The sequence below is a fragment of the Adiantum capillus-veneris genome, chromosome 14, assembly GCF_014529385.1.
Source record: "Adiantum capillus-veneris isolate H3 chromosome 14, ASM1452938v2, whole genome shotgun sequence".
Lineage (NCBI taxonomy): Eukaryota > Viridiplantae > Streptophyta > Polypodiopsida > Polypodiales > Pteridaceae > Adiantum > Adiantum capillus-veneris.
The window spans coordinates 8418487-8439520 of NC_140944.1; the positions used below are offsets into that span (position 1 = coordinate 8418487).

The 21034-nt window shown below is 46.4% G+C and overlaps 1 protein-coding gene across 4 annotated transcripts in view; it reads right to left on the reverse strand.

Annotated features, from left to right (window-relative positions):
* Window positions 1-16211, reverse strand: part of LOC147441864 (uncharacterized) — an 89484-nt gene extending 73273 nt beyond the window's left edge. For all 4 annotated transcript variants that reach the window (XM_086528257.1, XM_086528260.1, XM_086528261.1 and 1 more), the window contains exon 1: window positions 15318-16211. In XM_086528257.1, coding sequence (XP_086384383.1) covers window positions 15318-15872 — 555 coding nt within the window. In that variant the 5' untranslated portion in view covers window positions 15873-16211. The remainder of the gene's footprint in view (window positions 1-15317) is intronic.
* Window positions 16212-21034: the final 4823 nt, after the last annotated feature.

The following is a 21034-nucleotide window of genomic DNA, read 5'->3' on the forward strand; positions in this document are numbered from 1 at the left end:
ACAATGTGGATGCAATGGACTGATGCAACTTGGAACTATGCCGATGACGACGACAGGGATGACGACGACGATTTTAGGGCTGAAATCTGGGGTCTTTCTACTGTTGTCCAAAAACGCTAGAGGCTGAAATCTAGGACTGTTTTCGGTGGCTGAAAATGACTGTTTTGGCTACGTTTTTGTGGGCTGAAAGTAGGGGTCTTCTGCAACCAACTAGGGCTGAATCTGCTGCTGTTGTGGAATGTTGAAAACACTGAACATCTGCAGCGACAATGGCTGAAAATGAAAAACGCTGATCTACCCTTCTAGCGTTAGTGAAAAACGTTGGTGTTTCTGGGTCTGCTGGCGATCATGGGATGGCTGAAAACGCCAGGGCTGTGGGGGTGCTGAGGATATGCAAAAACGCAAGGGTTAGGTGTTGGTGGAGAACAAAACGCTAGGCTGATTGTCTATGGCGATCAAGCAAGGCTGATGGTGGACGATGATGAAGACCAAAAACGTTGGGGGTACTAATGGTGGCGATCAAGCACGGCTGATGGTGAACGATGATGAAGACCAAAAACGTTGGGGGTACTGATGGGGGTTCCTGCTAAGAAGGTGTCTGTTGAGCGGGAAGCTCCTGCTGCCTTTTTTGCCAGAAAGTGCTAACTTGGGTTTGCTTATATATTAACTTAGCAAAATTGCCCTACCTACTTTTATTGGGAAGTCACTTAAAAATGATAAGTGAAAAATACCAAAAAAACGAAAAATAGGCTAAATGCATTGGAAAATTCCCCTGACTGAATCTGATGGATTCTGAAGGGAATACTGATGATCATGCTGTGTGCAACCAAAGGACTGGACTGACCGAACCCTGATCATGTTGTAGCTTATCCATGGACACGTAGGGTTGGATGTGTCACGTGACATCCCCTCCTTTTCAAAGTGAGGTACTGATACCGAACTGTATGGCGTCGAGGGAGATCGCCAATAGTATCCGGAATCTTGGAAGGGACTCGTCGCCGGCCCACTCCGATGTGTGGGTCGTGCGGTACTTGAACTTCATAAAGGTCTGCAACGCTTGCTTCTTTGGGCCACGCCGAAAGCGACACAAAGTCTTCTGTGGCTCCTTCGATGCTTCAACTTCGTCTAGAGTCATGCTTCTTTCTTCTTCAAGAATCTCCATGGATGAAAATTCCTGAAACCATTTCCAACACAAAACCATGAACATACCCATTCCATGTAAAGTGAAGGGAAAAAATCTTGTCTTCTCTAAAGACTGTGTATGCAATGTAGATGAACATAGAGACGGAGTGACAACCCATTCATCGAACACATACAAACAATGAGATCGAATCTTTCTTTAATGATCTAAATCAATCAACTGTGGCAATTCACAATGGAAATGCCCATACTTGGTGCTCATACTTTCATGTGCTCGTTCGGAAACTATGTCATGCCAAGGAAGAGACATGGAATGTGACTTCCTTACATACATACTTTTCAACTTTTCATGAAAAATCCGCATACATTCGTGCTCATCCATGAGAGAAACGTGCTCAACATACAATATGTCATGCCTAGGAAAAGGGATCACATAATGACGTTGACTAAAGTACAGGAAACGATCACGAATGAAACACTCGAACAATGCGTGCGTATCAATCATGCAAACACATAATACTTCATGTGAGGGTTCTTTGGACCTAGGCTCGAGAGCCAAGATCGATCCTTCGTGATTGATCGAATTTGCAACGAGGTTAGTTTTGCTAGAAAAAGCATCAACTAACACATCATCAGCTTCTTCATGCAACTCATCATGCTTGTGAGAAAGCACATCTTGATCATGCAAATCATCATGCTCATCATTATCATCTAAATCATCATGCTTATCATGTCTCTCATAATCATGCAAATTCTGTGTGTCATGTTGTGGAGAAAAAAAGACTGAGAGAGTCTCCTTCTCCTGAATCCTTTCAATCTTGTCCTGCATATTAGTAATGAGAGATGGAGAATGAACAATGTCCTCTCCATGAATGACAATAGGAGAATCACTTTCGGCATTGAAAGTTAAAGTGTTAGTCTTAAAATCAATGAGAGCGTCATTATCACGAAACCATCGAATGCCCAAAATCATATCACATCCTGAGAGAGGAGACAACAAATCTTCTAGTGAAGGTAGCTTGTTGAATTCCAAACAACACATCAAGGCACTCCTCCGTGATGAGAGCGCCCATACCGGGCCGAAAGCCAGAGACCTCGATAGGAGATCTCGGACTAACTTCGAGGCGGGCTCTCTCAACAAGAGAGGAACTGATCACATCATGCATACTACCTGGGTCAAACAATATGACAAAACGCTGCCCCGACGTACGATCATAACATTTAATCAGAGAATCATCAATGGGAGGGTCATGAGAAACTTGGGGCACACTCATGTTATCCATAGTTACATGGGACGGCGGGTCGGGGTCGGGAACGGGGTCGGGACGGCAAAAGTCACGAAACGGGGACGGGGGTCAGAACGGCAAAAAAAAAAGAGTTTTTTTGGCATTTTTTGACCTACACACATAGAGCATCACTTTGACCATAAATTTACACTAAATAGACCAAAGAACACGAGTCATATAGGTTGAAATGTGCTAATAAAACATCGATGATCGATGCATACAAAATGAGAAGTGCATGCCACAAGGGCTCAAGAGTCAAAAAGCCTAAAGGACTTAGGACAAGCCTGAGGCCTCAAGGATAACAAAAAGTACAAAGGGCTATGTAGTAGGTAGAGTCGTAGACTCAAGAGTCTAGACTCGAGAGTCGAGTGATCAATGATCATCAAACTCAAGAAGTGCTCGCCTGCTGAATGTCCATATCGTCGTCGTAGTCGAGGTCGTCAGTGACGTATGAGGGCTCGGGAGGCTCGCATTGAGGCTCGAAATCCTCCTCTAGCTCCTCCAAAAGAGTATCGGCCATAGATGGATTCTCTTGTGCCATCTCCCACTCAGTGAAAGGATCTACCTTGTGTGTGACGCTCTTGGCAAGCATGCGCAAGTTAGCGCTCACAAACACCAAATCATTGGCCCTCTGAACCCCAAGGCGATTCCTCTTCTTAGAGGCAATGTGGCTGTACACACTCCATAGTTGCTCCAAGCAACTAGTGATACATGCTTGGCTAAGGACACGAACAGCCAAGCGCTACAAATGTGGGCCATCTCCTCCATAGTCCTCCCACCACAAAACCGAGCCAATCTTGTTGCGATCAAGCTGTGCATCTACACATCCATAAGAGCCCTTCTTTTGCCTGTAGTTGAGTAGCTCGTCTCTAATGCGCCTAATGTCACTGCTAGGCTCAAGGCGGTCCAATGCAAGCCGCCATCCTTTGCTCACCTCCTCGTCGGTCTCTTGACGCCTTCCTTGAAACTCAGGGTCAAGCACATAAGTTGCCGCATGAAGTGGAGAGTAGTATCCATTCCACCTCGACTCACACGAGCCATGAATCTCCACATACTGAACAGGGTCAGGCACAAGCTTCTCAAGTGCCTCTATCATCCGATCCATGGCTTCGTAGACTTTGCCAATGCATGGCTGCAAGCCATCCACCACTCGAAGTAGGTGTAGAATAGGCTTGACCATGGCGTCAAGAGTCTTCACCTCCTTCCACCAAGCAGCGTCGTCGGCCCATTCTCGGCATTCCAATCCTACTGCTGATGTAGACTCCGGCATGGCCTGGAACTCATCACTGAGAAAGAGGCCCCTTAAGGCTCCGCCACATGTAGACAAGCGGCCTAGCATAAGCCAATTGAATGCAAATCTTGTCTCTGAATATTTGAGCAAGGACAAGTGGCTCCTCTTTGAGAATTCATGGCGCACTTTTTGATGCTTGAGCACAAAGGAGACAATTCGAGAGGCGTCACCAATGGTGGGTGAAATCCATGACAAGTTCCCTATGTCCTTGAGGAGGTTATTGAGGCAATGCGCCATGCAAAATGTGACATGGATGTTGGGATACATGCCCTCAATGATAGCTCCGGCTGCCCTATTTGACGCCTCTCCATCTGCAACCATAAAAAGGACATTCTCCGGGACGGTGATCTCTATGGTGCTTGTCCACTCCGCAGCAAGCATCTCGGCGGCCTTGCCACTATCGGATGCATCTTGTGACTCCACAAAGTACATCTCCCCCCGAGAGTAGGCCACCACCCCGTGGATGGACCGCTTGCGGGTGTCGCTCCATCCATCTACAAGGAGAGAGACGCCATTGGTCTCCCACAAATCCTTTGTTGCTTAGGCCGCTTGCTCCACGGCAAGCTTCTCTTTGTCAAGGAGGGTGGTGCGAAGCCTCTCCGATGAAGGTGGCACATAAGAGGAGCCATATTCCCCTATTTTCGTAACCATGGTTCGAAAGTATGGAGACCTATCCACACAAAATAGAGCATGTTGTGTTAGTATGGAGAGTCGAGAGTCGAGAAGTAATAACCCATTATGAATACAAAATGGAAGATTGCAATGTGCATATGCCAAGGGAAACTCACCGCGAAGCATGGAAGGCAATGTGGTCGTGGAAGAAGAATCGGGCAACCGACCTATCCACCTCTTCCTTCAATTTAGGATTCCAATTTTCGTTGAGAGTGGTTTGGCGATGCGGAACGGAAGAGGACGGTGTAGATGCATGGCTCTTGAAGCTTCGAGAGATGTCGTCAAGGTTGGCTTCCCTTTGCTCTCGCGGTGTCGCCGTGGCGGAGGGATCAACGGCAACAAAACGGCCCCTCTTGGCCGCTTCCGCAACCTCATACACCGTGAGCTTCTCAAGAAGATCCAACCTCTTCTCGGGAGCTACATGAGGGCAAAACTTCACCTCGTGACCGGGTTCATGAAGAAGATGGGCTCGCACTTTGTTTGAACCACCCGTTCTCTTGTATGGGCATAGCTTGCACGTCCATGGTCTTGCACTGCCACCTTTGCCACGCAAGCTAAAGTCGACTTCATCCCACCACGACCACGTTTGCACGGCGGGCCTCCTTCGAGAAGAACCGGCTTGAGAAGTGGAGTTGGCTTGACATGACATGATGGTGGAGAGACTCGAGAGAGTAGAGCTTAGAAGTTAGAGGAGTTAGAGGAGAGCTTGTGTGGAGAGAGAGTAGAGGAGAGCTTCAAAGTGGGTAGAAGAGGGAGAGGAGAGCTTCAAAGTTCAAACTTCAAAGTGGATAGAAGAGGGAGAGACTTGAGAGTGGAGACTAGAGTGTAGAGTAGTCAATGGTCATGCTTCAAGCTTGAGCCTTGAGGCTTGAGCAATGACTCAATGAAGCTATGAGGCTTGAGCAATGAGCATTGAGTAGAGAGGAAAGCATTGAGTAGCTTGAGCTTGAGGGAAATTGCAAAGTGGAATGAGACTATGAGTACTAAGAGGCCCAAGGGAGCCTTTTATAGCCTCCCAAGGGCCAAGGCCCCCCAATATGTGGCAGTTGGGGCTGCACAGAGAAGTTAAAAACGGTCAAAAAAGTTGAAAAACGGTCACTTTTTTCGGCCTGACAGCAGCCGTTCCCGGCCGACCCCGTCCGACCCCTGTCGTTCGGTCCGTCCCCGGCCGTCCCCGGTCCGTCCCCCCTGCGACCCGCCCGTCCGGCCCGAATTCCGTCCGTCCCACAGCGTCCCCTTCTGTTCCCGGCCCGGTTACGGCCGTCCCTCGGCCCTAGGGCCCGTCCCCCCCGTCCCCTGTAACTATGATATTATCATTAATTGCATTGATAGAGAAAATGGGTTCTGTGGATTCTTTAGATTCATTCGATTCAAGCTTAGGACATGTTCTTTTTATGTGACCCTTAATGTGACAATGAAAACAACGACCTTCTTTAAAATAAGTGCTTTGCTCTTCTGACGTGATGTATCCTCCTACAATTCCTTGTGCTACCTTTTCATATGGAGTAAGCTTAGGTTTAGCAATTGTGTTAGCCTTACCCTTAGATTCATTGGAAGAATTCTTTTTTGAGAGACTGTTGGAAGATTGGTTAGAAGAGTTACCATTCTTACCCTTCTTACCGGTCTGAGGGTTCTGAGAAGTCTGTGAGGTACTTGTGGAAGTCTTGTTCTCCTTAGGCTTTCCCTTGTTATGCTTCATCTCTTGGGCGAGAGCAATCGCTACCGCCTTGTTGAGATCGATTGGATCGAAGACTTCTATATCAAACTTGATATAGTCGTCTAACCCAAAAAGGAATGCCTCTTTGCGTTCATCATCCGACTTGCGTAATTGGGTACCTAGCTGCAAAACACGATTAGAAAAAGATATAACCGGCATACCATTTTGCTTGAGAGCGCGCCAATCGTCCTTCAATCGTGAGAGGTACTGAGGTGGCATAAACCGCGCCTTGAGCTTATCTTGGAAATCAGCTCAATTGAAAAGGGGCGTGAATCCGTCGGCTTCCTCTAGGTGCGCGACTAGCTGTGCCTCTTGCCATGCGTGGTACCAATTGATGGCATCACCGGCAAGGTACATAGCTGCTGTCAAAACTTTGCTATTTCCTGTCTTCTTAGTTGTCGCAATATAAGCATTGAATTGATGCAACAAAGAATGAATAACCGTAGCATCCATCTTACCGTCATACTTACTGAAAGTCAACTTCTCTGAGACTGGATGGTTGGAATCCGCATCGTGGCTTGCACCACTTGAGAAACTCCCACGATCTTTGGGTGGTTCGGTCTTCGAGGCAAGTACTTGTCGAATCAATTCTTGAGTGCGTAGTTCTCGTTGAGCCTCACGCTCGATCTCCAAACCCACTCTTTGAGCTCTCGCTTCGTCTCCCGAGCCAATCTTTGCGCTGCACGCTCAGCCTCCAAGGCCACGCTTCTTGCCGCCTCGTCCGCCTTTCTTTGTTGTTTTCGTTCTTTGCGTGCGTCGTGCTCGCGGTCCTTAGCAAGGCGATTTGCTTCTTGCTCGTGGTCTTTAGCAAGGCGATTTGCTTCTTGTCTATCCATCATGGCCATCATCTGCTTGACCGTTTCCTCCATAGGGTTTGGTACACTTGGTGGCGTAGATGGCGAAGGGGGAGGGTCAACAAAGTCTCCTGGTGGGAAAAATTCTTCGTCGCCTCTCTCATGCTCATCACCTGTATGCGAAGTATCCATTCCGCTTCGGGTGACGACCATGCATTATAATCTTTGGTCCTTAAGTTCACGAGGAACTTGGGTTCTTGAGGGTCTTGAGATTCTTGAGGTTCTTGGGTTCTTGAGGTTCTCTTGCGCTTGCAAACCGTGTTTGAGAAGGATCTTCTCTTCACCCGAGTTCTACTCTTTTCCGCAGGCACACCCCTTGGTGGCCTTGCGCTCACACCAAGGTTGCTTTTTCCCACCTCATGTCGATTGGCCGGCCGCTAAGTGCACGGTCCGCTCTCAATGAGTGAAAAGAGACACAAGGGGAGGCTGGACAAGCCCTTCTTTCTTGGGATTCCTGTCACTCTTCAAAAACACGATTAGGAATCGACACGCCCAAGTGAACTTGGGTTCGTGCGACCACAACAAGCAAAAAAAATTATGTGGTTCTTGTGGTTCTTTCCTTGAGTGATACAGAACACTGCCAAAGCTTTGATACCAATGTTAGGTGCAGCGAAACAAATGTTTGCACTTTGCTCAAGATGAGTGCTCCGAACTGTGCTCAAGGTTCCTTTTGTTGTTATGGAAGGTAGAGCCTGTCGTTCTTAATGAGAGAATGCTATGATCACAAACAAAGTGAATGGACACTGTGCGTGCAAGAGACTGAGAGATAGAGAGAGAAGAGAGATACGACACCAGAGACATGAAACCCTCCTCCGAAGGCCCCACTCTCGTCGGCGAGAGTTGTCTACTTATGATTGCACAAAGTGGTACAATGTGGATGCAATGGACTGATGCAACTTGGAACTATGCCGATGACGACGACGACTTTAGGGCTGAAATCTGGGGTCTTTCTACTACTGTCCAAAAACGCTAGAGGCTGAAATCTAGGACTATTTTCGGTGGCTGAAAATGACTGTTTTGGCTGCGTTTTTGTGGGCTGAAAGTGGGGGTCTTTTGCAACCAACTAGGGCTGAATCTGCTGCTGTTGTGGAATGCTGAAAACGCTGAACATCTGCAGCAACAATGGCTGAAAATGAAAAACGCTGATCTGTCCTTCTAGCGTTAGTGAAAAACGCTGGTGTTTTTCACTAACGTTGGTCTGTCCTTCTAGCGTTAGTGAAAAACGTTGGTGTTTCTGGGTTTGCTGGCGATCATGGGATGGCTGAAAACGCCAGGGCTGTGGGGGTGCTGAGGATATGCAAAAACGCCAGGGCTAGGTGTTGGTGAAGAACAAAACGCTAAGTTGATTGTCTGTGGCGATCAAGCAAGGCTGATGGTGGACGATAATGAAGACCAAAAACGCTGGGGGTACTGATGGAGGTTCCTGCTGAGAAGGTGTCTGTTGAGTGAGAAGCTCTTGCTGCCTCTTCTGCCAAAAAGTGCTAACTTGGGTTTGCTTATATATTAACTTAGCAAAATTGCCCTACCTACTTTTGTTGGAAAGTCACTTAAAAATAATAAGTGAAAAATACCAAAAATAGGGAAAATAGGCTAAATGCACTGGAAAATTCCCCTGACTGAATCTGATGAATTCTGGAGGGAATACTGATGATCATGTTGTGTGCAACCAGAGGACTGGACTGACCGAACCCTGATTATGTTGTAGCTTGTCCACGAACACATAGGGTTGGATGTGTCACATGACAACACGATTATCAATCGACACGCCCAAGTGAACTTGGGTTCGTGCGACCTCAACAAGCAAAAAAAAAATTGTGTGGTTCTTGTGGTTCTTTCCTTGAGTGATACAAAACACTGCCAAAGCTTTGATACCAATGTTGGTTGCAGCGAATTGAATGTTTGCGCTTTGCTCAAGATGAGTGCTCCGAACTGTGCTCAAGGTTCCTTTTTGTCCTTATGGAAGATAGAGCCTTCCGTTCTTAATGAGAGAATGCTATGATCACAAACAAAGTGAATGGACACTGTGCGTGCAAAAGTATGAGACTGAGAGATAGAGAGAGAAGAGAGATACGACACAAGAGACGTTGGAAAACCCTCCTCCAAAGGCCCCACTCTTGTCGGCAAGAGTGGTCTACTTATGATTGCACAAACTGGTACAAACTAAATGCATGTGACTAATGCAAGTCTAGGCTATGTTGGCGATGACGACGGGGATGACGAGACCGACATAAGGGCTGAAATCTGCAATCTGGTATCTGCTATCCAAAAACGCTATGGGCTGAAATCTACGGCTAGTCCAAAAACGTTGAATTTGGGGGCTATTTCTGTGGGTCTTTGTCGCTGAAATTCTGCAGGTTTAGGGCTGAAAACTGAGGTTCTTAAGGACTGAATCTGCTACTCTTTAGGGGCTGAACTTGCAGGTTCTTCATGGCTGAAAAACGCTGCATGCTGAAATCTGTAAAGGCTGAGATCTGCAAACGCTGGGATCTCCAAAACGCTAGGGTGCAATCTGGAAAACGCTAGGTGTGCAGGGACTTCTGCTGGCGATGGTTGCTGATGCAAAACGCTAGGGCAAGGGGGTCCTGCGGTCCTCTGTTTGATGAAAAACGCCAAGGCTGATGCAGACTAGGGCAATGATGCTTGAGGGAGAAAAACCACCAAGGGGTCTTGTTGAGAAGTTGCCTACTAAGCTTGGCTCTTGTTGCCTCTTCTGCCATTTAGTACTAGTCTAGGTTTGCTTATATACAAACTTACTCAATTTGCCCTACCTACTTTCCAACAAAAGTCACTTAAAAATAATAAGTGAAAAATGTCAAAAATAGGTAAAATAGGCTAAATGCACTGGAAAATTCCCCTAAAGGATTCTGATGGATTCTGATGGGAATGCTTATGATCATGCTGTGTGCAACCAGAGGATATGCATCTACACTAAGTGTCTGAACATGCACGGTCTGCGAACAGACTCACAAAAGTACCAAATCACTTCTAAATCTAGACTGACTAAACTGACTGAATCCTTGTCGTGTTGTAGCTTGTCCACGGACACATAGGGTTGGATGTGTCGTGACACGAGAGAGAGAGAGAGAGAGAGAGAGAGAGAGAGAGAGAGAAGAGCAACACCGAATGTCGGGTCCCAAACCTCAAGGGCCCCCTTGCTCTGTTGCCAAAGCAAGTACTTTCGTTATTCTTGCACAATGTTGATACAATGACTAAATGCTGAGATGCTAATGTTAATGGGTACTGATGCTACTGATGTCACAAGGCGGGCACCACGTGCCAATAGAAAAGAACATACTAAACAAACTTTTAGCACTTCAATAATAACTGAAACTGAAAGAGAGAGAGCACACGCGACATGGAGTGGCGGAATTCCACCTCAGAGAGTATTGGCCCCAAACCTTGGCGCCCCTTTCGGTATTTCTTTATATTTCAACAACTAAGTACAAGCCAGTACTCCATCCTCTATACCTTCGTCCAGAAGCATGCCAGAGAATGAGCCCTAGCCTCATATTTGAAGGCCCTAGGCCCTAGGCCCAAAAGCAGTTTACATGAAAAGTATTCGAACTCAAAAGTAGCGGGCGCTGAAAATCAGCCAGCGCAAATCACAAAAATCCGTACAGGCTGTCAGCGTAAGACACTGGAATCCGTGCAGGCTGTCACATCAACAGTCAGCGCAAAATCTGGAATTCCGTATAGTTGCCACGTCATCAATCTCTCCGCGCGTGTGTGTGTGGCCTTGCTTTATTTTAATGCCTTTATGTCACTTGGGCCCCATCGGAGGGGGTCCCATGAATTGGTGGGAACTTCAACTCCTTCTGCTTCTTAGGGTTTAGGCCCCTCAGCCGGAATCTGCACAGTGGCTCCGTTCTTTAGTGGCTTGACACGTCAACAGTTGTGGCATCACCTCTTCTTGAAAGAAAGTAATCATTCGCGATTACAACATATCTACAAAACAACTCAAGTTAGCTCAAAAATTTCCGAGGGGCAGTCCGAGGGACAATCAGTTAGCTCTTTTCGTTAAGGAGTTGGCTTCTCCTTTCGACTCTTTTGTTAAGGAGTTGGCTTCTCCTTTCGTCCAAATCGGAACTCTTGATAATTCGGCGTAGTAAAATTAGCCATCGCACCCAGACCGCACTGATCTTCCACGGGTTTCTTGATGCACTAAAATTACATACCCAAGCAATCTCATCCAATTAGGAATATTCAGTGGTTTGCACATCACAATGCAACACAAATGCTCATATATGCATGTTACAAGACATAGAAACATAAAGTCGCCGATGAACACTCCTCCCGCATAACCTAACAAGGTCCGAGCCGGGAGATATTCAACGACTCCCTCATCACTCCTCCCGCATAACCTAAAAAGGTCCGGGCCGGGAGATATAGATGCCTTTTACAACCAAACGCCCCCCAGACCGAAGCCTGCATCGTTTGAAGGTGCTAAGAGTAACCACTGCTCAGACTTCTTAATACTCCTCCTGCATAACCATCCAAGTCCGGGTCGGAAGTAACAACAATAATATTTTTCAAGCATACAACCAAATGTTCCCCAGACATCCCATCTGTGTCGTTCTGAACGCTCCCTAGACATCCCACCTGCGTCGTTCCGAGGTTCCACAATACCAAAAAAGCATTTCTTACTACTCCAGCCAGAATAAAATCACCAATCATTGAAACCAGCATTAAAACCAGAGTCAAACATTTCAAATCGACACCAAGACAGGTTCAAAATAGATACCATTCATTTCAAACAAGTTCCAAACAAAATCACCAAACAAGTTCCAAACAGAACTCAAACTTAAAAAGCAATCTCAACATCAGTCAAGCTTGAAACATCGACTGACTTTCCATATTGAAAGTTGAACCAAGAATTAGGGTTAGGTTCCTTCCATAAGGTCATAGCCGACCGCAACATGATCCACAAACTCTTGAATAGTCGAAACAAGCCTTAACAAGCAATATTCCTGTGGCGGTGATGGTAGTCCCAAGACCTTGCAATCACGCTGGATCTCCCAAGGTTTTTAGCTCGAAAAGAGACACCAACTGAGAGATGTCGAGAAATTTCAAGTTATAATCTGCTACGGTTTCCATGGCACGCATTCAGGATACCCCACTCTGCCAGAAGTTGCACTCCGAAGAAAGATGTCAGAAACCATATAACTACGGGCAAAAATTTTCTTGAAAGCTTGCCAAGTCCTTGGAGTGTGCTATAGACTTCCACCACTGTATGGCACTTCCTCTGAGAAAAACAGCAACTCAAAACAGATCTTGGATCCTTCTCTTGCAAGTGATCTTTATGGCTTATGCCCTGTAAGACATGAGCGGTGAAGACGGGAGTGCGCCCGATGCAACCCGATGCGCGATGAAGTAAGGGTGGAGTGGCTAATAGGTCCGAGGTCGGGACCAGAAGATACTTCAAATAAGATTCCAATAGACTTTGGAAGCGACGGTGTTCTTTTGTAGGACCGGTATGCTTTCAAAAAAGCACATGCCTGATGCTCCAATACCACTGTCACAAGACGGGCACCACGTGCCAATAGAAAAGAACAGAGTTTTAGCACTTCAATAACAACTGAAACTGAAAGAGAGAGCACGCGCAACACGGAGTGACGGAATTCCACCCCAGAGAGTATTGGGCCCAAACCTTGGCGTCCCTTTCGGTATTTCTTTATATTTCAACAACTGAGTAGTCGGTACTCCATCCTCTACACCTTCGTCCCGAAGCATGCCAGAGAATGAGCCCTAGCCTCTATTTAAAGGCCCTAGGCCCAAAAGCAGTTTACATGAAAAGTATTCAAACTCAAAAGCAACTGGCCCAAAAGCTGGCGCTGAAAATCAGCCAGCGCAGATCACAGAAATCCGTACAGGCTGTCAACGTAAAACGCGGAAATCCGTACAGGCTGTCAGTGTAAAACGCGGAAATACGTACAGGCTACCACATCAACAATCAGTGCAAAATCAAGAATTCCGTACAGTTGCCACATCATCAGTCTCTCCGCGTGTGTGTGGCCTTGCTTTAATTTAATGCCTTTATGTCACTTGGGCCCCATCGGACGAGGTCCCATAAGTTGGTGGGAACTTCAACTCCTTCTGCTTCTTAGGGTTTAGGCCCCTCAGCCAGGATCTGCACGGTGGCTCCGTTCTTCAGTGGCCTGACACCACGTTAGCAGTTTGTGACAACTGATGCTAGGTACTACTGAAATACTAAAGGGTACTACGAGTATTGGGATACTACGAGTACTGAGGTACTGCGGGGAAATCTGCTAATGCGGCTACGCTACGGGCTGATAGGCTGTTCTCGTGGATGACGATGGCTGAAAACTGAAGCTGTTCTGAGGGCTGAAAACTAAAAACGCTGGTGTAGACACTGCGAGGACTGCGACCACGGGGAGGCTATGGTTGTCCGCGGTGGATTTGTTGCGGGGTGCTGAGGGCAAAGCAAAACGCTGCTGCTGGCTGAAAACGCTGATGCCATCATGGCTGATCTTGGAAAACGTTGGAGATGATGTCATTCCAAGTGCTTGGTACTGCTTGGTTCTTGAGAGGCACCTTCATTGCTCCTCTGGCTTCTACTGGTGCACCAAGGGCTGGTTAAATAGGTACAAGGCCAGGCTAGGTCCTAAGCTAATGACTCATGCTAGACTGTAGCAGAAGCATGTCCACGTAGCGCAAGTGAAGTGCGCACGTGACAATCATCCACATAGCATTTATGGTGGCTGATCCTGATGCTCCAAATGCATGACCAAAATTGTCACTGAAAGGCTGGAGAGATCCTCTGAACTGACATGAACGGTGAGCTAGGCTTCGTGTCCTCAAGATGACCTTCTCCCAAGGGATACAATGTACTCAAAAAACGAAAGAGGTGCCCCATCAGCCTCTGCAGAAGGCCACTGCCACTCAACAAGATCGAAGTCCACCTTTGCACCAATCCAGGAAGCCTCCAACCAATAACATAAGGATGTTGCCTCCCATCTAGCCCGATCCATGTACGTTCTCTCTCCTAGTTGTCGCCCCTTTGAACCCGTGACATGCATTCTAAAAAAGTGGTTATCTCTCTACCTCCTCCAAACGACAAGGTGTGTGTCGAATCAAAGCAAGACGTAGATCCATCCAAATCCTCACCAAGCAGCACATAAATGGTGACAAATGTGACATACCCAAAGGTGCATCTGTACAAAATGAAACAAATGGTCGAGTGCCAAGCGCCATCACTATCCATGGACCCAAAACGAGGAGAGACACCTGACAAAGCATGGTGTAAAAAGGGTTTGCAAGGCTTAGCCCCATGAAACAACCCGTGTACCATGAGCTTGGCAAGCAATGCCTTGCTCTGCATCTCTAGATCAATAATCCCCTCCCTAGGCAAGATAATTGTGTCCCAACGAACTCATAGCCGTATATCAGCGGACCCATCTAAACCACTCCATAGAAAGTTGCGCACAAGGCGGCGCAGACATGCCAGGACTTCAGAGCAAAGAGTCAGGCAGGATATAGTGAACCGCACCATCACAAGAAGGACCTAATTTACCACAAGGGCTCTGCCAGCCAAAGACAAATGCAAGGAAGTCCAATGGCAAAGCTTCCTCTTGATAGACTGTAAAATTGGCTCAAACTGCGGCTCATAAGACACATCAATGCCAACAGGAAAACCAAGTAAGTGCATGCCCAACTCATATACCCGTAACGCATGCCTGACTCATAGACCCACACCCCACAACAAAGTAAAACAGGGGCGCCTTCCAAACTATGCCATATGGGCATAAGTTGCCACATAGCAACTTATGCCCCATCATCAATGAAATGCCACGTGGCACAAGATGCATAGAGACTAAGACTCTGCCAATCCCAAAGTAAGCAAAAAACCCGGTTTCGGCTCTAGGCAGCCTACCAAGCGGGCACATGCATGGTTCAACAGGCCCCGTGGAGGGAAATCTACCTTGCATATAGTAGGCACAGCCACAAACCAGGCCTCCTCCCTCATCTGCTCTTGGAGATACCCGACCACCACTGGACTCAAGATGAACTCAACATATGGGATAAGGCACTATAGTGTTCAGCCAGAAGTCACGTCTTGATACCTATATCCGCATGTCATCTAAAGGAGGTTTTCAACAAGCATTGTTGGTTGATACCACTCTTGATACTCACCCTTGAGGGGAGCGCAAAAGATCATCCTCATTTAAAAACTTACACCATGTGTTATCTCATTAACTTTGCACCCAAGGTAACCATGCAAACCTTTAGAACTTTATGTTTATAAGCATAACGGTCTTGAAATGATGAACATATTTCCTTTCAGCCCATATCACGTAATTATTTCACTCACTTGAATGGACTTGAATTAACCATCTAACCTGGGCATTTGCACTTTGAAACTCCAACAGATTGTTCTCAAAATTTGCCATACTTTGCCGAATCCACTCCCAATCATCCACCGAACGCCCACGTGTTTGAACCACTTCTTCAGCTTTCCTTTGTAGTTGTTGATGGTACTCATGGAGCTTGATCACCAATGCACACACCTTACGCTCGAGATGGTTACCGTAGCCTCTCAAAAAGCAAGACTCTGCACAAAGGCTCTCAATCTTAGCCAAGGCATCGTCTCTCTCCTTTTGTAGCCTCTCCATCTCCGTATGCTTGCTCTCCAACAAACAGGCAGCCTCGGTCTCCATTGCCCGCATGCGATTCTGAGTGTCTTGCAACTCAATTTCTGTTTTAACAAGCTTCTTCTTACATAAAATGTGCTCTGCTTTTGCTTGCTTTTGCATCAACACTCGATCCTTTGCCATCGCCTCTAAAAAGTTGCGAAGCCTTTCAATGTCTTGCCTGAGAGAATCTTTTTTGCTTTCGTAGAAGAGGCCACGCTTGTAGGCCAAGAGGCCAAGGGCCTCTATCTCTTTGTCCAACATTTTCACGCAGGCTAGCGTCGCAGAGCCTGCCACAAAAGCAAATAAAAAGCTCTTCTTGGGAAGCTATGTGTTGGCTCAGGCTTGCTGCTGAAGAGAAGAAGAAAGCCTTTCTGCTTTGTCTCCTTTGCTGATGTGCTCGCAGCAGCTTTCGCTGCTTCTTGAAGATGGCGAGCAGTAGGGAAACAAGCTTCATGAGGAACGATGCTGCACAAATGCGGCGCGAACCGGCAGTGTGGAGAATCCCGTCGGAAAATAAGCAAGGATTGACGTTTCACAGATATTCATTTTTTGACCTTGGTCCTTTGCAAGGCTCTTGGCAAAGTCAACAACTTTCCTCCCGCCCCGCCCCGCCTCCCCCCCCCCCCCCCCCCCCACCAGCAAAGTCAACAAATTAAGCTAGGATGTTTTATGGAGCTCACGGATTAGAGCGCCCACCCCACCCCACCCCGCGTCCCCTCCCCTCCCCTCGTGACTATTTGAGGTGGGAACAAAGGTGCAAAATCATCAAGCGATATGGACCGTCCGATTAGACGATGGAAAAAACATAATGGGCAGCCAGTTTTGACCTTGAGTCTCGAACCCAGCACGTTCCACTCACAAGGCGCTTCCATTAAGCTATCGCGCGTTTGTTGAAATGGTGGCGTGAACTAAGAGTGATACCAAAAAAAATGGTGGGAGGAGTTCACTTTGTGATCACATTTGGATTACATGGAGTTCACTTGGAGGTCCGTACAATCACTTGATGTTCACATGAGAAGACACAGGCTTACAATGTATTCACGCGTTCACTTAATGTTCACTTTGAGATTTGCAAATACACTTTGTGTTCACATGGAGTTTACTTGCAGTTCACTTTTAAATGGGATCACTTGTAGTTCACTTGTGGTTTGATCCCAAATCGGACAGTGTGCATCGAATTCCGCCTGCAACCCCTCTTTGAGACCATTGATCCCACCTGACAAGTGGGGTGTCAATTAGTCACGAGGCCTCTCCCCCCCCCCCCCCCCCCCCCCCCCCAACCAAATACATCCTTCTACTTGAAGGGTCCTCCTCCCAATTGAGTGTCTAATTAATCACTAGAGGGCCACTGTGCTCCCCACAGCCTTGCTGAATATGCTCACAATTGTGGGACGAGTGTCTAACGTCACTCCTATCTTATTGCAGATTTAGCGAGAACCACGATCAAATTGTCAATCCATGGGACGAAGCTGACTCGACTAGTGCATAGAGGCTACAAGAGGTTGTCAATCTCTCAAAAAACAACAAACAACTAGTATCTAACTCAAGCTACACTCAAGTAACTGAAATCATCAAAAGCCAATTGCTCATCGGCAAACAAATCACATCCGTTACAGCATTAAATGACATCCAAACGTAACAAAACTTCTAGGACATGTTTATAAGACCTAAGCACACATGCTTATGGTCTCAAATCCCACTTTAAGTCAAGTACAAAAATCGCGATTATTAACAGCAGTGGATTTTTGACCTAGTCGTTTTCTACCCAAAATGCACCTAAATGCTTAGCAATGATGCCCCAATACCCCGCCTATGCTTAGTTTTTTATTTTGAAGTGTAAATTTCTACTTATGATGAAATTAGGCCGTGGGTCATCGACGCCAAAAGCTACGAAATACCGTGAAGTGTTTACGTCAACGCGTAGAGCTCTTACCTGCGGTTGCAATGCAACAAACGCGACTGCAATGTGACAACCGGGGAGGGAGTAGGAAGCGCGAGAAGGAGAGAAGTGAGCGTTGTTAGCTCATGCTGTGTATTTCATTATACAAAACTTGAAATTAACTTACAAAAATTGACTTTTATACCTTAGCCAAGGGTTTTGGTGGTCAAAACTAATAATTTGGGAGCTCTAACTAAAGATGGGTACTGAGAGGTTGATACAATCTGGTCTTGTAGCCTCGGCTCATCAATTACAAAGTTATCCGAAAAATAAGAGTTATAATATTTTCGATTTATCAAAATAATAAGTATTTTTACAATGAGAGCTCCGAAAAATGGTATCAAAGTTAGCTTGTTGCTAACATTCCCCCCCTCCTCGCCTATGTCGTCCCTTGACACAGCTTTATGGACTGAAATAGTTTTCGGGTTGATGGCTGGCGAGGCGGTCTTTAAGTGCATGCAGAGCCTTTTCGTATCTGATTTTTCTCTCTTTATCTGGCACCTGCAAAAACTGCATGGTGACTCTATTTTTAAGCTCACCAGTGGAGTAGCCTACAAAGCTCGAAGTCAGGTTGCTGATCACTGGCCCAAAAATCTTTGTTCGCCAAGTGAAGAACCCTGTGTAGAATGCTTCCTCAAATGCCAACATATTATGTGATGGTAAGAACATGCATCGAGCGTAGAAGCCATAGAGGACTTCTTCGGAGGTTGACCACTGAGATAATACCTTAAACCTTTATTACCCGCGAGGAATGACATCCACGAGGCGCCTGCTTGCTCTGCCTCATGAAAAACTTCGATGCAGGTGAGCAGCATTCGACAGATTTTATAAAGCATCGCACATGATAGATCAGGTAGACATTTGAAGAATGACATGGCTCCCGTTAGGGTTTTCACCATGTATTCTTCTGTGGTCGGTCCCTTTTTTGGAGCTGGCAATCGTGGGTACTTCAACCATGTTGCCCGGTTCTTTGTTATCGCCTCATGTGCTTGCCAAGTCCTTACTCTTGGTACAAGACAAAAAGTGGGATCCTTTTGAAGTGCCGTAGGTGCTCTTGTGAACAAAATCAAGTATCTTGGATTCTTGTTCAACCAGCTCAGCTTCCACTTTGAGTGGTCTTCATCTGCGCCTTCTACTTGCATGGCTTTGTAAAGCCTCTCTTTGACTTGGAGCAACTCCACCTTTATCAAAGGATATGGCAGGGATTGCTAATGCCATTGTGCATTGATTTGATTGGGAGTGAGTTGAGTAACACTGACAGAGTGAAGAACTCTCAATAAGCTTCATAAGCAGTTCACCTAACTCCTCCGTTTCCTTTTGTTGTTTATCTCTTACTAGTTGATGTTGTTCAGCATCAGGTTTTAATTCCTGCACTTGTTTTTGTAGATCGGTGATGACATTTAATATGTCTTCTAACTCTCCTTGGAGAGCGTCAATCACCATCTCCAGTTCTTTAGCCTTTGTGTTGCGGCTAAGTGCTGTTGATCGGAGTCTTTCCTTCATATCTGCATTTACCTTGCAAATTCGTTGACTTGCAGGATTACCTCATCATTGGATTGCCAATCCTCATTTCTTGTGAGCTGCGTGGACGTCTCGGCAGTCTCTTGGGACTCTCGTGGTGGCTGGTTATTCTTGTCCTTGAGGTTGTGGTTGGCCTTCTTCTGCTTTGTCATCTTGAGGCTTCGTGGATGCCTCGGCCGTTTCTTGTTGTGTCGAGGTAGAAGGGGTTTCCTTTGTTTGTTGTTCCCATGTTTGCTCAAAGTTTGTGGTCCCCTCTGGTGTAGGACTCGCTTCTCTTTCCGGCTCTGGTTCCTTTGCTTTAGCTTGCTCTTATGTAGTGGCTGCATGTTGTGCAGATTCTACTGCTTCTTTCTGTTCAAGCTCTGTTTCTTTTGTGGGCTCAGTTTCTGTGGTTCTATCTGCTGGTGATGGTGGTGGGCTTGGCATGGGGTGATCATGTTGTTCTGTAGCAGGTGAAGAGGTCGAGGAGACATGTCACCTTGTTCATGCCGGTCTTCTCCTTGTGCGGTTGCTTCAGCTTGTTCTTGCTGCTATGCCGCCTCTTTCGCTTTCCGTTCTGCTTCCTGGGCTTCTTTCTGCTTTAATGCCTCTGCCTCTTGATACATTCTTTCTAATAGGTCCTTGGGATCTTCGGCCTCTTTCCTAGCATGGTGCTTTGTTCTTGGCCCTTTGACGTTTATAGGTACCCACTTTGCAGGGTCCTTGCCTTGATCTTGGTGGCTTCGTTCATAAGAGTGCTTCTCTCTCTCAAATCTTGCATGCTTCTGTTGTGGCTCCTCCTGATGTGTTGCCACGACTTTTCTTTTCATCTCTTCCCTTCGAACTCTTTTTTCCTCATTGTTGGAGCGGTCACAGCTATGCCTTTTGGGAGAGCTCTTGGCAGATTCTTCATCAGATTTGTATGTTCCTTGGTAGATCTTGTGGCTCGAGGGGAAGGTTGTGCACACACGATCCAAGCGTTCTGATCTGGGGCAGGTGGCAAGTTATCTGCCATGCCGATAGCATGGTAGGCAATTCTTGTGAGAACCTTTGGTGCTCCCAGATATGTTATTTTACCCTCTTTCTTTGTCTCTTTCAGTGTGGACAACACGTACTACGCGTGGTCGATTGGTTGCTTAGTTGTCGACTTTAGAACTTGTGTAAAAGTGGTCGCAACCGCATGATTGGGTGTCGTGTACCTTGGCAGTATTTTGGCGAGGAAGTGGAAGTGTTGGTGGTATAATCTTGCAGGTTCTTCCACATGAGATCCGTAAATGTGGCTACAATGATTTCCTTGGTGAAGGTTCCTGCCGTTTTTCTATCTCTTGCCCTCATTGTCATTCTTTCTGTTGGCAGCTTGAGAGCTTCAACGACTATCTCTTTTGTAATCACCACTTCTATGTTGTTCCCTTGCTGGTCAGAGATCTGTGTTGTCCCATCTTCTTTGATTGTGGATAAGAACTCATAAGCTTTTTGGAAATCCACTCCGCATGGATCTTGTTTGTAAAACTCTTTGAGGCCCAGCCTTCGGTTGGCTTCTTTGGTCTCGGGCTTTGCTGCGACATCATATACTTCTTTTGGTAGAAGTTGCAGTTTTACCTGATGTCCTTCTTCGCTTTTGAATCTACCTGTGAACACTGTGGTGTTGTTCTCTTCCAACTGTTCTCTTGACAGACAGGTCGCTTTGGCAGTTTTGACTGAACTGGGGTCCAGTTGGTATGGTGGTAGCTCTTGCAGCTTCTCCTTTTGCGAGATCTTCTTCTTGGCCTTCTCTGCAGCTTGCATGGCTCCTGTTAAGTGAATAGAGTGTCAAAGTTAGCAAATCTGGCATATTCTTCTTTGAATTGTCCTTCAATCTAAATTGCTGACAAATTTAGTCCAATTTGCTTCAAATCAATTTTTGAACATGCATAGATGCATTAAAACATGTAAAGGTCAAAATTATGAAGTTCAAACAAAAAATTATAACAAAAGTAAATAATCG